The sequence below is a fragment of the Paramisgurnus dabryanus genome, chromosome 10 (genome assembly GCF_030506205.2).
Source record: "Paramisgurnus dabryanus chromosome 10, PD_genome_1.1, whole genome shotgun sequence".
Lineage (NCBI taxonomy): Eukaryota > Metazoa > Chordata > Actinopteri > Cypriniformes > Cobitidae > Paramisgurnus > Paramisgurnus dabryanus.
The window spans coordinates 21,413,217-21,426,706 of NC_133346.1; the positions used below are offsets into that span (position 1 = coordinate 21,413,217).

The following is a 13,490-nucleotide window of genomic DNA, read 5'->3' on the forward strand; positions in this document are numbered from 1 at the left end:
ATAACTTGTTGTGTAGCGACAACCATGTACTCCCAGGCCACTGCTGTGAAGGACATCTCACGTCAGTTAACCCAAACAATGATACATCGGACTCCATAACAGAGAAATAGAAGTCTGAGGTCGAATTCAAGGTAATATATATTTCAGTGACAGAGCTAGGATTAATGTTCATGGACAATTACAGACCACTGGCTCAAAAATCTTGTAAGCTACCTTGCCGTCTACTGCCTACATAGTCACCAAATGACCTAATGTAGTCGCATGTCCAAAAATGATATAAATCTCTGCTAACTAGCTCAAATGCTAGCTAAAATCTTACTAGATAACATCTAATAAAGCTTTAATAAAGCCTCTGCCTTTATCTCAGAAATAAATAAATAAATAAATTCCGACTTTAGCATGTCTCTGCACAGAAATGTCAGACTGCAATGATTCATAAGAAAATGGCAAGAAAAGCAACACTTTGCATAGATACAAGCAAACCTTGATCTTCTGAGCAAAACTAGCGCAGCTCCAATCAATCGCAGCACAACATTTGACTACCAACACACTGGCCTTGTTGCATTAAAATGAACATTTTGCGATTATTTTGCAAGATTAATGAAACATCACAGGAGTGAAGCCTTCACGTGAAGCAGAAAACATCAACGTATGTAAGCTGCTCGCAGGCTCTGACTGGTCATTCCACTTTAAACTCTGAAAATAACAGACAGACATTGTTTCCCCCTCAAAAGCACAACAACATATTAAGGATTATTATTTAGCAGGGATAGGATAAGAGAAAATAAAAGACAGGGGGAAGAGAAGATGGTGAGCAGATGATGGGGTAATTTCACTCCACCCCTCCATTTTGGCTCCAGCAGACTGCCCATTCAACCGCTCAAATAACAGCCAACACATTGGCCAACCATCTCACTATCACACATCACTAACTGATTGTTGCATTTTAAGTGCTACTAAAAAGGTTAATAAAGCAATGAAAGTTTTCTTTGTAAGACGGATTTAATATCCGAATGCTTTCTAAAAGCCTTTTGTGCAAATAAAAACAAAACTCAGTTGTTCATGAGACTTTGAAAATGACGCTTACAAAGTACCTTTATTTACTTAAAAAAATACAGGTTTATTCTTACAAGTTAATATTAAATGCCATATGCAGCTCATTTTCAGAGAGAAACTTAATTTTATCCACTTTGACTTGGGAAAAGTTGTATCTTGCTATTATATATATATATAATTTTTATAGCCTAGTCTAGTCTAGTCAGAATTTGAGTCTGATACCGCTCCATTGGGCTATGATTATGAGGCGTGTCTCAACCGAAAAATGCCTCTGCACTCAATTGGATAGACCTACGACCAATCAGAGCAACGGAGTGTGTGACGCATGTTGAAATGAAGTCTTTTGCAGCCTGATCGAACTGCTATTTCGCTACAATGACACTAACATTGTGATTATACTAGCGAACGTACATCAACACCTACTATGTTTACAACATTTCATTTATATCACAACATTAAGTATTTACGAAGTCATACAGTAAGACTATCTCTTAGTTACCATTTGTACGTTAGGTGAACTTCATCAACGACGATAAAAAGCACGAAAGGTAGGGGGAGGGGAAGCAGTTATCAACGCTCCGTTTGTTTGAAAACAGTTCAAACATCAACAAAAAGTGATGTCTCACAGATTGGCTTAGAGCGCCTTTAAGATTAAATAAATACAAAAAATCCAACAAAAATTTCCAGGTTACCCTGCGCAAATACATCAGTCTTTAACGACAGATAATTGGCTCTTTTTATTGGGTCTGTATTATTGAGTGTTGCATATCCCCCTTCATAGTAACAAAACTGCAGCATCCTGTTAATATCTATTATCTGTGTTTCAGTCCGTAATAGGAAAATAATAACTTGCAATTTTATGTTTGAAAAAGAGATGGCGATAGAGAGGGAAAAGTTACGAATTGCGACTTTAATGTTAATCAGCATTAAGCTACCAAGGAACCTATTGGTAAGACTGCATTGCTAAAGTTCCAGGTGTACCTTTTTTTTTTTAAGACGCATGCGCATTGCAACAAATTGCAATGCCTCTTGCAATACCTCTTGCAATACCGCATACACTTTAATGCTACGTACACACCAAACAAGTAGCATTGCGTTGCTCGCTCTAGATTACTTGCGGGATTTAACTTTGTGTCATGCGAATTATTCGCTTGAGTTGAATATTTTCAACTTGCATGAAGGCGCGTTTGAGGCGAATAGCGTGTGTTTTCACGGAAATCGCACCACCCAATTCAAGTCATCCGCATCGCCCGCACAAGGACGCGTCTGATCACGTCTTTGCATTAACATTTGTATGTAATCTATTCGGGAAAATCATTGAACTCGCATTTGGGGTGTATGCCCCATAAGAAAGGATGTGTTCATTTATAATACATTTTTTGTGCTACGCTTTTAAAACATTATGGTGCAGTTTCCAGGACAGGGATTAAACTAGTCCTAGACTAAAAAAAATGTAAGCGCGATCAAAACTGAAAACAACTTGCACTGACATATCATTAAATACATCAGTGCCCTTTGTTTTGCCTCGAAATGCACACAAGTAATGTTTTTAGAAAGGCATTTTTGTTCAAACTAGTTACATTTCCTAATTAAACTAACTTATAGTCTTGGTTTAAGCTGTCCGGGAACCACCCCTGTGTGTCATTTTGTGTTGATTTTGATAAACACAACTTGCGTTAAAAGTAATTATTGTTCCAATAACATCACAACGCATTTAGTTTGTTGTCCCTAAACTAACACAGATTGTGAGTGTATAGCGTATATAGTGCGTGCATACTATTCTGATGTCGAAATGTGCGTCACGCGTACAGTACTAGGACCCTTGTGTACACAAGTGAAGTATATCCAGGCCTTTACGTGACGTCAGCTGGAAACCAAACTCATTATAGAGATGGAGCAATTTATTATACTTCATTTAACAATTATAAAGACAAAGACCAAACACCATTTAATTCAAGAGCAGTTATATGCATTGAAAATTAGTTGCATAAGTTTAGTTTAGTGTCACGTATCTAGTGTGACATTGAAAGTGATTCTAAGGAACAAAGAGTACCTGTGGATGGAGTAGAACTGCTCATTGTAGTTTGGCAACACGAGGAGGCGGAAACAGGAGGCTCTCCAGATGCCCACTAAAACACAAAGATAAGAGATGAATGAGAATCTTACTTCTGACAAAGCGTCAACTAAAATATGCACCTTTTGGAGTTCACCTTGAAAACCAGATGACTTCCTGCTTATACAGAGTAACTGATATTCTCTGTATATGTAAATGTACATTATTTGAGTGTGAAAGTGCATTTATCTTTTGATGATAATAAGCAGTGGTATTATAGTATAATAAAGAGTTACTTTTCTAAGTGATCACATTTAGAAACCTCATAGACTTAAGGAATTTATATATAGAGATTGAATATAGCAAACTCAGGGGTACATATACTGTAACCCAAGAACCACTCATAGCAACTGATTTTCTTATAAAAGCAAATGAACCCCAACATTATCACTAAACAACTGCTTTGCTCATCCTCTGATGTGAAATTTTCAACACGCTATTAAAATGTCATGGACCGCTAGGCGACTGTGCACAACCAATCAAAAGCCCCTGTGCACATTAAAGGACTGCTTTCGTCCTGGGAGGGCAATTTTAGCAATTCAACTCAATTCCTTCAGGACAGTGTCTAACAAGCACACAAATGCATCCATTAACAGCAAATTGTTTGTTAGGTGGGTGGATCAGGAATACAGCTACAAGATTGCTGGCACGTGATCCGGTCCGTGGACAGTTAGACTCTAGAGGAAATGCCTCCATTTGTGCTTTATTTCCTCAGCGAGACGCTTACTGCTTGGGGAATACCTTTGTAATTGTCTTTCTCATTGGTTTTTGATTTAAGAAGCTTTTTTTGGAGGGGGAGCTAGACAGCTAGACAATCAAGATTGTGTTCTCATAGGTCAAAGGTTATATCCCTAAGGGACATGTACTGTAAGTCACTTTGGATAAAAGCATTTGCCAAAGCATAAATGTACAAGTAACGTGAATGTGAAGATTAGGATAAAAATAAAGCAAATCCACTAGAAGCAAACACCCCTATTAAATAAACTAATACTTTATTCAATTACAATAAATTCCCATGGACTGACTTAACTGAAAAAAAAATGTTTTAAACAGTATAAGGAGATATAATGAAATAAATCAGTGCTTGTGATATAAAAGCCATAAAACTATATATAACTATTTGTTGATAAGAACATGATAGTTTTAAAAACTAGACATCCCCCTTTCCCACCAGGCGGGCTCCGTGACAGCACCAAAGCTGGAACGAACACTCGTCCAGACCTCAGTACCGGCTCATGTTTCAATCAAAAAGGGAGCTCAATATTATTATACTGTTAAGCCTTCATTATAGTTGTGCGTAGGACCTACGGCGCTACGCGTCGGTTTTCATTCATACTTCTGCGTCTTTGTTCGCGTCCACGTGCAATTACACATGCAAGCCTCTAGTAGGCAGTATCCACGCGTGTAACCCACAGTAGCAGTGCAACAGCCAAAAAAGAAGAAACTTGACAAAAAACCCACAAAAGAAGAAGAAGCTGTATAAGAAGACAACTACCAGCAGGAGTGACTATTGTTGCAACTCAAATTTATCACTATTTATCTTAGTTTTTACCATTGTAAGCGAAAATTCGTAAGAAGAAATGCATCACAGATTTTTTTGACCTGACACAGCGCTTGCGTTCCACGTAGAATGGACGCACAGTCACATTTTTGCAGAAATGCACGTCAGGCTACGCATAGCCTAAGCATAGCCTACGCATAGCCTACGCTGTAGCTACGATGCAGAACGTACACGAGACCATAAATTGCGCATTACATTTTACACTCACTTTATATTATATTGTTACGTGTCATATTATATTACTTCGTGGTTTATGCCTTTCAAACTGTGGTTTGTAGTAGATGCCCTTCCCACTGATAACACATGTTCCCTGATTACAGACCAGCAAGATTTGATGGTCGATTCTGAACCAGGATCAGGGCACCAGGGCTTTTTTGTGTGGAAAAGCGCAGCATGGTTCCAAATTAGGTTTGAGCTCTTGTGCCAGCCCCGGTGGAAAAGTGGCAATGGAGAGTGGAATATCATTACAACTGTAACAAATTTATGACCGTTCTTTGTACAATAAATCTTCCTTGACTAACATCATGAAGTGGTGGATAGTGCATGTGCTGTGACACCGTGCGCAGTCGTGCTTGTATATGGCGGACCTCAGATCAAAACCAGCTCGGGACACTTTTTATGGTGTCGCCCAATCGCTCTTGAAACAAGATGGTCGGAAATGCTTGTGTGAGTGCATATATCTATAGCAACGATGCTTTAAAGTGGATGAATTTAAGAGCAAGAGAGATTTAATCATGCAAACCGCTCAAGCACAGCAAGCTGTCAAACCACCAAAGCACTTCCATTAAAAATCTCTCTCTTACACAGTGTGTGCCTATATATATACATATACACATACATACATATATATGTGTGTGTGTATGTGCATATATAGACACACTGTATATAAGAAAATTGTACATCATCCTATCAGCTCCTGAAATAACTCATCTAACGTTAAACGACTAGTCAGTTATCGTAATCCAGCCGTAAAGCATATAACCAGCAGTCAAGCGTATATTCTGGCTTTACCAGGGTTAAAATGAAACGAAGAGAGCAGTCTTTATAAACAGGAACAGGCAGTCGGTAGCTCTTATTAATAATGAGATCAGAGAGGTCGACACAGCCGGTCTGAATCGAGCGCAGAGACTAGCTCCACATTTTGTGTTATTCATGTCAGCCAGGTGTTGTTGGAAGGGAAAGCTCACTTCAGGTGGAGCTACGGTCACGCTGTTTCCCTATTGGTGCGTTACTGTCACCTCAGCCTAACAGGAAAGAACACAAAGCTTATCTTCTCCTTTTTTAGACCAAATTCAAATGAGCCCAGGTGGAGTATGAATATGCAAAAAAAGGAAAGAAAACAAAAGATAGGATCTTTTTACCCTTTACAGCTAAGCCTTTCTCTAATGCCTGTGACATTTAGAGTGCGGAGATGAGCTGAGGCTGATGAAACGCTACGCTGATGCTTAACGGCAGCATCGTAATTGCTGTATCTCTGGACACGCCCTTAAAGGGCCGGGGTGGGTCAAGCAGCCACGACTTCATTGCTGTATACGTCAGGACTGGTCACCAACTCAACCGTGCCGTTTTCCCGCTCTGCCATTACTGTTGAGTGCATTTAATTAGTAGAAGGAAGAGAGAGAGAGAGAGTGATTGAATGAGTGTGAGAGAGAGAGAGAGAGAGAAAGAGAGAGAGAGAGAGAGAGAGAGAGAGAGAGAGAGAGAGAGAGAGAGCAATTAAACCCATTCATTCACAGCTATTCCCTCTACAGCCTCTCCATTAAAACAATTCTCTTTATAGAACTAGCTGAGCCACTTTAACTTCAGCACCATCAATAAACCAGCTTGATTTTTTAAAGTTTTCGTGCCTTAATTTGCTCAAAAAGTCTTGAAACTTGGCTCTAAAGGAGTCGTCAGCCATTAGGACCGGGCAAAGGCTGGAACACCAGCGTGGCGGGGGGGTTCTGTAGCGCCCCCTGTAATGCAAAAAAATCTTGTTGTACAGATTGTGCATACATGTATGCACATGTACGAAACTTTGTTTGTGCATACATGTAGATCTCATCGATCCGAACAACTTTCGCGATGACACCCATGAGCCCCGCCCAACAGGAAGTTGGCCATTTTAGATTGTTTGATAAGTTCATGCATTGAACTTTTAAATACTCCTCCTAGGGGATTCATGCTATTGACACCAAATGTGATGAACATGATGCTAATATATTGGAGATGCTAAATTGCGAACAGAGTTTTTTTTAATTATCTCGAAAGCTGTTGACATGGCGAGGCGACAAAATTTATGGCAAAATCAGAGAAACAGGAAGTGTCTCATTTCTGCTGCACACATTGAGTGATTTCAATCACATCTGAAAAATATGGTTGGTTATGGCAGTGGTTCCCAAACTTTTTCAGCGTGTGGCCCCCCTTGTGTACGGTGCATTCCTTCGCGGCCCCCCAAAGAAAATTTGTGACAAAAAACTGTTCTAAAACTCAACATTTTAATAAATATAAAAACATTAAATTATACAAAAAAATTGTGCTTTTGGTTAGTAGCCTTATTTTTTTAGGTTTCATTACACAGAATTCATGATAAATGAATGTATTTCATAAAATGTTATAAAACTTACTGGGGCCCCCCTAGCACCATCTCAAGGCCCCCCTGGGGGCCCCAGCCCCCAGTTTGAAAACCACTGGGTTATGGGGTATGATCATATTAATGTAGTTATTGTAAGTCATAGCGACACCAAATGGCAACAGGAAGTGTGTCTCTTAAACAGACTTTAAAATAGTCCACATATATTTACCCAAGTCAACCACACATGGTCAGAAAATTTAGAGACATGGATGATGTAAAATTGTTAAAGGGTTTGTGATATCTAAAGTGTTGCCATGGCAACATGTCAATCTTTAACTCTTTCCCCGCCGTTGACGATTTAACTTGTCAATTAAGAGAAATGCTTTCCTGCCAATGACCATTTTTTTCTGGCAATCCAAAATTGATCAATATTTGAAGAAACTTACTCATATTTGAGAGGTGATAAAGAGAGAACAAATGAAGGTAGGATTAAACTTTTTTTGTTGTTAATTGAAAGCAGAGGGTCTGTTCTTTCATTGGATGTTTATATATTTAAAAAAAAGAACATTTTCTGGATAGCATTAAAGTTTTGTGAAAATCATAAAAAAATGCTGCCGCTGGCTGGCAACTTTTTTTTTAAAACGCTGGCGTGGAAATAGTTTATATTACATGCAGGTGTATTTAAGGCTCCGAGCATGCTTAAAATGTCATTAAATTTGGTGTATATTACATCTAATATATTTAAAGAGCTCAGATGCAAAACCCACTAAACGCCACCTCTGTCCAAAATGAGATAATGATATATTGACTAAATACTCTTGGCACCTATTATATGTTTATCAAACACCAAATCCTCTCATTCCAGCCTCATGCCACTCAGAAATAATGCTTTGTTGGCAGAATCTGATAAATGGCATGATTTTTCAGCAAAGTCCTCTAGGTGCACAGGAGATTTTTGTATTTATTTAGATGGTTTTGCAACAAAAGACAGTCAATGTTGTTAAATTTGTTTTGTAAAATCAAAATAAAATGATGATAAAGTGACATTTGTAAAAATAAGGCATTTCAATTACTGACTAATAACTTTTTCATTGTCATTAAAGTGAAATTACTAAACCTAAACCAAAAATTCTGATAAAAACAGACAAATCATTGAGAAAACATGTCAAACGCACTTATTGAGGTGGTTTCCTGGACAGGGATTAGCTTAAGCCAGGACTAGGCCTTGGTTTAAATAGGAAATAAAACTTGTTTTAACAAACATGCCTTATTAAAAATATTACTTGTGTGCATTTTGAGGCAAAACAAAGGGCACTGATGTATTTTAGGATATGTCAGTGTAAGTTGTTTTTAGTTTGGACAGCTCTTACTTTTATTTTAGTCTAGGACTAGTCTAACCCCTGTCTGGGAAACCACCCCAAAGGGTTTTGCATATGTAATGTTACACATATACATACTACACACGTGTTAAATGTAATTTTATTCTGAGCACAATATAATACAAGCTTTATTGGGTGTCACTGCAAATAAAAATGCGATTACACAGGTGTGACAGGTTTTCTTGAGAGGGGAGATGTTATTTCCGCAACAGCAAACAGAAAATCTGCTGCTACTTGTTGCTGAATGCTATTTATAAGACGTGTTGCAGTTGCAAAAATCTTCCATAGAAAGCAAAACGTATAATTTTATTCGATCATTTTAAAACTGATTGGAAGAGAAGAGGCTTTAAAGATGTTTAATAATGGTTTGATCATTTAATAGGCTGGCTGGGATTCTCTAATTAACCAGGGCAGAGAAAATGAAATCAGGTTGTCAGGGACACAGAAGTTAATAATGTAAAAGCGCAATTTTCACCAATCATTATTCAGGAGAGCGCATCGCTGGAGGTTATATACGGATTTCTTATTTTTAAAGTGCAGGCTAGATATTGTTTTGACATGCAGCAACAGCATATTACTGAGAAACAGGGTTGTGATTAAAAATGAAAGTTAGGTCGTTTTCTTAAAGGTACAGTTCATGCACAATTGAAAATTGTGTCATCATTTACTTTCGCTTCATACTTGTGTTCGGTTACCAGACACGCAAAGGCCAATGGTGCAGAAGTAAAACTTGAAATGTACTTGTAATGACTACTTCAATAGTGTTGTTTTTTCATCTCATTCACTCTCAGTCTCATTCGCTTTCATCATGTGGAAAAAAGCAGCACGGGCCGAGACCAAATTGCTTAAAGTGAAATAAAGTTGTGCGGACTTGCAGCAACATGAAACATTGTGCGTAAAACACGAAACTTGATGGAGCTCTTGATCGTATAGGCACTGTGGGATGCTCGGACCATAGTTTTTGATGTTGAAAGCAGCAAGCAAAATAACCATGGAAACAGTGGGGAGGGGAGTTCAAAGAGAGATTTCCTCTTATGTAATATTCAGTATGGTGCCACCAAAGAATACACTGGGACAAGCTGGCCACACCAAATTGCCGTGACCCACAGCTAATACACAAATCTAAAAACTAAACAATGAGTCCACCATTCAACAGTTGCTTTTTGCACGCATTTCCCTGCAACAAATCCTGTAAACAACAGTAAATACCCGCCTGTTTTGGCTTGTGAAAGGAAACCTACAACATCCCTGGAAAGGCACAAATATAAAAAAAAATTGACAGCAAACAAATCAATATCCCGAGACTCAAGCCATCTGTTTCCCTTGTCTTGACCACAACATGTCGCTGTGCCAAATTGCCCTGTTACAAACAGGCATCAGTGGACAATAACATTTTCCATCAGACAAAATTGAGGAACTGAAGAGTGAATTTGTGGCCGAGAGCTCTCGGGTGGAGGAGAGAATAGGCCTTCTGGATATATGCCAGGCTGAAATGATATTTAGTTTTATCAAGCGCCCCATGCAGCAGATTTAAAACAAACAAGTCCGAGTGCTTTGCCTCGCAGCTTGGGTTTAAAGGGAAACTTAGGAGGGGTGGTCTTGTCCTGCGGAGCGAGCGATTTTGAAGTAAATATTAAAGCTAGACAGACAACAGACCATCTCCTTCCTGTTGGAGATATTATGCAATGAGTGAATAACAACACCATTTCATGTTTTTTGACAGCCTGGTTACTGAGTTTACTGGATTTCCGTATCATGCATTCATGGATGCATGCAGGGGCAAGCATACAAATTTGCGCAATAATATCCCAGAATTAATGGTGTTGGCAGGACAGGCGATAACAAAATGTTCAGCAAAACATTAAGGCATTCTTATAAACATCATCTTGCTTTGTATGACAGTATCTTAAAAACAATCTCATGGCAATTTATAACTTTTGTACGAGCTTTATTTAAATCATACGACCCCATTTGTACGTTTTAGTATGATCTGCATTTGCCCAATTGACACTGGGGTTAAAGGGATAGTTCACCCAAAAATTTACATTTTGTCATCATTTTCTCACTCTCATATTGTTACAGATCTGTATAAATTCCTTTGTTCTGATGAACACAAAGAAAGATATTTTGAGAAATGTTTTTAACCATCCGTGGACCCCATTTACTTCCATAGTAATCATTTATCCTACTATGGAAGTGAATGGGGTCCACGAACGGTTTGGTTACAAACATTCCTCAAAATATCTTACTTTATGTTCGTCGGAACAAAGATATTTATGCGGGTTTGTAACAACATGAGAGTGAATAAATGATGACAAAATTTTAATTTTGGGTTAAACTATCCCTTTAAGGGTGGGGTTAGGGATGGGGCTTTACTCTTACTTTTAAACTGTACGATTTCTTTTTTTAAAGTTATTTTTGGGGCATTGTCAGCATTAATTGACAGACAGTTTTGTAAGGACAAGAAAGCAGGGTGGAGAGAGGGGAATGGGAATGGAAAAGGACGTTGAGTAGGGACTAGAACTTGAGTCGCCGGATCTATTGGAGCACTGCCACTACACTAGCGGCTTCGACTATCTAAACGATTTCTTATACGATTTTTGTAAAATTCATTTTTGTAGGGTTTACGTCATACAACATAAGAATTTGCCTTTTCATAAAATAGTTACGTTTTCCGAGAGATCAGGTTCTCTTAAAGGTGCAGTGTGTAATTTTTAGAAGGATCTCTTGACAGAAATGCAAAATGATATACCAAACTATATTATCAGGGGTGTATAAAGACCTTTCATAATGAACCGGTATGTGTTTATTACCTTAGAACGAGACCTTTTTATCTACATACACCGAGGGTCCCCTTACATGGAAGTCACCATTTTGTGCCGCCATTTTTCTACAGAAGCCCTTAACGGACAAATTTTTTTACTAAGTTGTCTCCGACGATGACATGTTTGTCTGGTGGCGGCTACCGTAGCTTCTCTATGTGTTTCAAAAGCGAGGGGTGAGCAGTGGACTAAGCCATTGGTTGCATTTCGTGACCTCACCACTAGATGCCGCTAAAATTTACACACTGCACCTTTAAATTTTATTCACAATGTACTTTAATATTTGACCATTAAGTTACCCTTAAGACTTCTGCGACTCATGAGTATGACAGTGTTAAAGAAGTCAGATGTTTAAATAACGGCTCTAATTTAACTTAAAAATGTACGATTTTATTAAAGTTTGTAATTTTGTTAAACAATATTGAATCAATTCATCATTTTTCTATTCAAACCTGATTCAAAATTGCATTAAAGACAAGTATTATTACACAATTTCGTAAAATTTTTCAGTGAAACTTTTTTAAATATTTAAATATTTAGGTGGATATTATAAAATATTTTTTTTATTTATTTTGCAGAGTGACTTAAGTGTCAGATGAAAGGGATGAAGCCAAATCACTTTGAACAAACGGATCTTCTTCATTCTGCCATCTTATAACATCCAATTATTTCATCCGATTCACTTATTCTAACCGCAACGAAGAATTCATTTCCTCCGCCTGCTTTTATTTTCAGTAGACCCCGCGGTGCACGTCGAGTGTGTGAACATGTGTGAAGAGCCTATTTAACTCTTTCTCTCTCAGACTCTCAAACCAGATCCTCCAAATAGCATTAAAGGTGTGAACCATTCGAAACACATGTAAAAGTTAATAACTGTGAATATTCAGATCATTTTTAAACCAGAATCAAGCCAAAACACTTTTGTAACCAGATTGTTATAGATTTATGCATTATACTGAAAGTAATTGTTTGTAATATTAAAAATAATAAACAACCTTATAATCAATACTATAATCTTGTAGCTGCTTTGCTGCATGGTAAACACTGAATATTTAAAGCACATGCACCAGTAAGCCAGGTGTCAACAGGGATTTCAGCAACAGATGGATGTCATAGTGCAACAAAGCAGAAAAAATACAGAATAAACTGCTCATTTATTTAGAATTTATAAATAATAGTGTTGTAACAAGCTTGAGAATTGTGCGGTTGGGTAGCTCACTCATACCTAATTCACTTTAAATCCCCCAAAATAAAGTACTCATGTTGTATAATCCTTAATAATAATAATAATATAATTTTATTGGATGCTCTTTGGGAAGTACAAAAAAGCCAACATTTATCACAATTAATATTAATAAAAAAAAAATGCATACAAAAACCAAACAAATTGTAAATGCATGTTACAATAGTTTTAACTAGACTTAACTATCCAAAGATTCTCTAAAGATATTTATTCTCACAATCACATAATCAAATGTAAATACCAATGTATGTGAATGGTTTGACCCTGGACTACAAAACCAGTCAGTTTAGTTTGGAAATGAATAAATATACTTTCCATTAATGTATAGTTTGTTCAGATAGGAGAATATTTGGCGAGATACAACTATTTGAAAATCTGGAATCTGAAATCAATCTTTGAGAAAAAGTTGTCCAATTCAAGTCCTTAGTAACTGCATCCACTCATAAGAATACAGTTTTAATATATTGACGGTAGAAAATATACAAAATATCTTTAAATAATATCCTAATGATTTTTGCATAAAAGAAAAATCAATAATTATGACACATAGCTACAATGTATTGCTGGCTATTAGTACATGCGACTTATGGTTTTGTGCTTCAGGGTCATATATAAACACACCATACACGCCAATATAACAAAAAATCCTTCTCCAAAGCAAACCGACAACGCATGCTCAAGAAACAAAGCTGGTAAACTTTACACCTCAACTTTCACACTTTAATAGATATAAACACCTAAAAAAATGATATCAACCAATAT

General features: G+C 37.4%; 1 protein-coding gene across 4 annotated transcripts in view; it reads right to left on the reverse strand.

The window, feature by feature from the left end:
- Positions 1–13,490, reverse strand: part of ptbp3 (polypyrimidine tract binding protein 3) — a 71,905-nt gene that overhangs the window by 36,342 nt on the left and 22,073 nt on the right. For all 4 annotated transcript variants that reach the window (XM_065290360.1, XM_065290361.1, XM_065290358.1 and 1 more), the window contains one exon: positions 3,110–3,185. In XM_065290360.1, the coding sequence (XP_065146432.1) occupies positions 3,110–3,134 (25 nt within the window). In that variant the 5' untranslated portion in view covers positions 3,135–3,185. The remainder of the gene's footprint in view (positions 1–3,109; positions 3,186–13,490) is intronic.